Source organism: Pteropus vampyrus, unplaced genomic scaffold (genome assembly GCF_000151845.1).
Source record: "Pteropus vampyrus isolate Shadow unplaced genomic scaffold, Pvam_2.0 Scaffold56, whole genome shotgun sequence".
NCBI classification, from domain to species: Eukaryota; Metazoa; Chordata; class Mammalia; order Chiroptera; family Pteropodidae; genus Pteropus; species Pteropus vampyrus.
The window spans coordinates 7,660,435-7,662,074 of NW_011888837.1; the positions used below are offsets into that span (position 1 = coordinate 7,660,435).

Below are 1,640 nucleotides of genomic sequence, written 5' to 3' on the forward strand. Positions count from 1 at the left end.
TATAATTTTTCAAAGAATTGGTTTTGGTCACAATAACATTTCCAGACACTTCTGTTTTTGGAATACTTCCCTTACCAAAATGGGTTTTGTTACCAGAGAACTAACCTCGATATTTTTGTCCTGCCTAACATTGTTTTAGAATGAGATTAGAAGTGCTGATTTATGATATTTTGTCTGCATATCCTGGCGTTCTCACAATTTTAAATTTTGTATTGCAATTTGCATCTCTCCCGTGGTTCCACAGTTCACCCAAGTCTGAGTCAACTGACGGGTGTCAGACCAGAACCTGGAGTGGGTAATTTGAGACGGTGTTCCCAGGATTTAGGCCCGAAACGGTAACAGCACATGGGGGCGGGATTAACGTCCAAGCTCCGCAGCGGTTCGCAACCGATTGGAAGGAACGAAGTGGGTGGAGGCTTCTGACCCTGCCCTCCTGCCTCCGTCGCTAGGGACGCTTCGGCCGAGGCAACGGCAATGGATCAGGAAGAGGGGCAGACGGCCGTGGACAACATAGTCACTCAGTTCAACACCTATGAAGATTTCCTCGACTCGCAGATCACCACCGTGGACTTGTACTACCTGGAGGTAAGGGCGGCAGCGCCGCAAAGTGGCCACCGCCTTCCCGTGCTTCAGTCTCTCCCAGCCTCCGTGTCGTGGGGCGTTTGCCCCCTGGCGGTGGACGTCAATCCCTGCAGTTGCCCGACGGCGGCGGCAGCGGCGGCGGCGAATCGCCGCGTCCTTCCCGCCCTGCGCTTCCTTAGTAGGTGCACAATTTAGGCCCCAGAATCACCCTGCGCAGAAACCCGCGCATGCGCACGCTCGGGAGCCTCGAGTTTCCGTAGCTCGGTGTCACCTGCCATCTCTCGGCCAGCTTCCCTGGCAAAATCATTCTCCTTTAACTGGTGGCTGAATTTGGGGGCCTGCTGAGACACTTCTGAAATTCAGGTCTGACACCATGTTTCTCTTTCCTTTGCCAATTTGTGTTAAAGAATAGAAGACTGTGTCCTTCCAAGGCAAGTGACAACGCTAAACCTGGTGTATCTAGTGTTAATATTGACTATTTGGGTCCATTAACTTCCACTCCATGCTAGCTGACTCAGAAAGCCCTTTAATTACGGGTATGCGTTACAGGTCATTGTGCCCGCATATTCTTGACTTATGTTTATTGAGTCGATACCAACTAATGTTGATAGAAAAAAGCCTACTATACAGCAAAATCGGACATGATGCGACTGGCCTTCTTCTGCCCAGCAACTATGTCCCTCCCCACTTCTTAAAGGTGTGTGTGCGAGAGAGAGAGAGAGAGAGAGAGAGAGAGAGAGAGAGAGAGAGAGAGATGGGGAGATTGACGGAGGTGGAGTGGGGGTGGAGGTGGGGGGATGAAGTTCTTGTCCTCTGGAGGAGAGCCCGGATGGGCGAGAATATACTAGGCTACTTGTCCTGAGAAGCAGGAGGTAGATGGTGGTTCCCTATAGCCCTGGTATATTTCCAGACCAGGCCAACTAAATGGGCACTGACCTGGAGATTGTGCTGTGCTGGAGCCAGGCACAGAATCCACAATTGTCCCCTCCCTATTTAGACCTGAGAGGACAGGTGCCACTTTGTGGTGCCACTTTGTAGAGCGAAAGCACACCCAAATC

General features: G+C 51.2%; 1 protein-coding gene across 2 annotated transcripts in view; it reads left to right on the forward strand.

Annotated features, from left to right (window-relative positions):
• The first annotated feature begins 431 nt into the window (after positions 1-431).
• Positions 432-1,640, forward strand: part of CUNH4orf22 (chromosome unknown C4orf22 homolog) — a 541,171-nt gene continuing 539,962 nt past the window's right edge. Inside the window, exon 1 of one of the 2 annotated variants that reach the window (XM_011360593.1) lies at positions 432-585. In XM_011360593.1, the coding sequence (XP_011358895.1) occupies positions 475-585 (111 nt within the window). In that variant the 5' untranslated portion in view covers positions 432-474. The remainder of the gene's footprint in view (positions 586-1,640) is intronic. The other variant, XM_011360592.1, reaches the window with a different exon arrangement.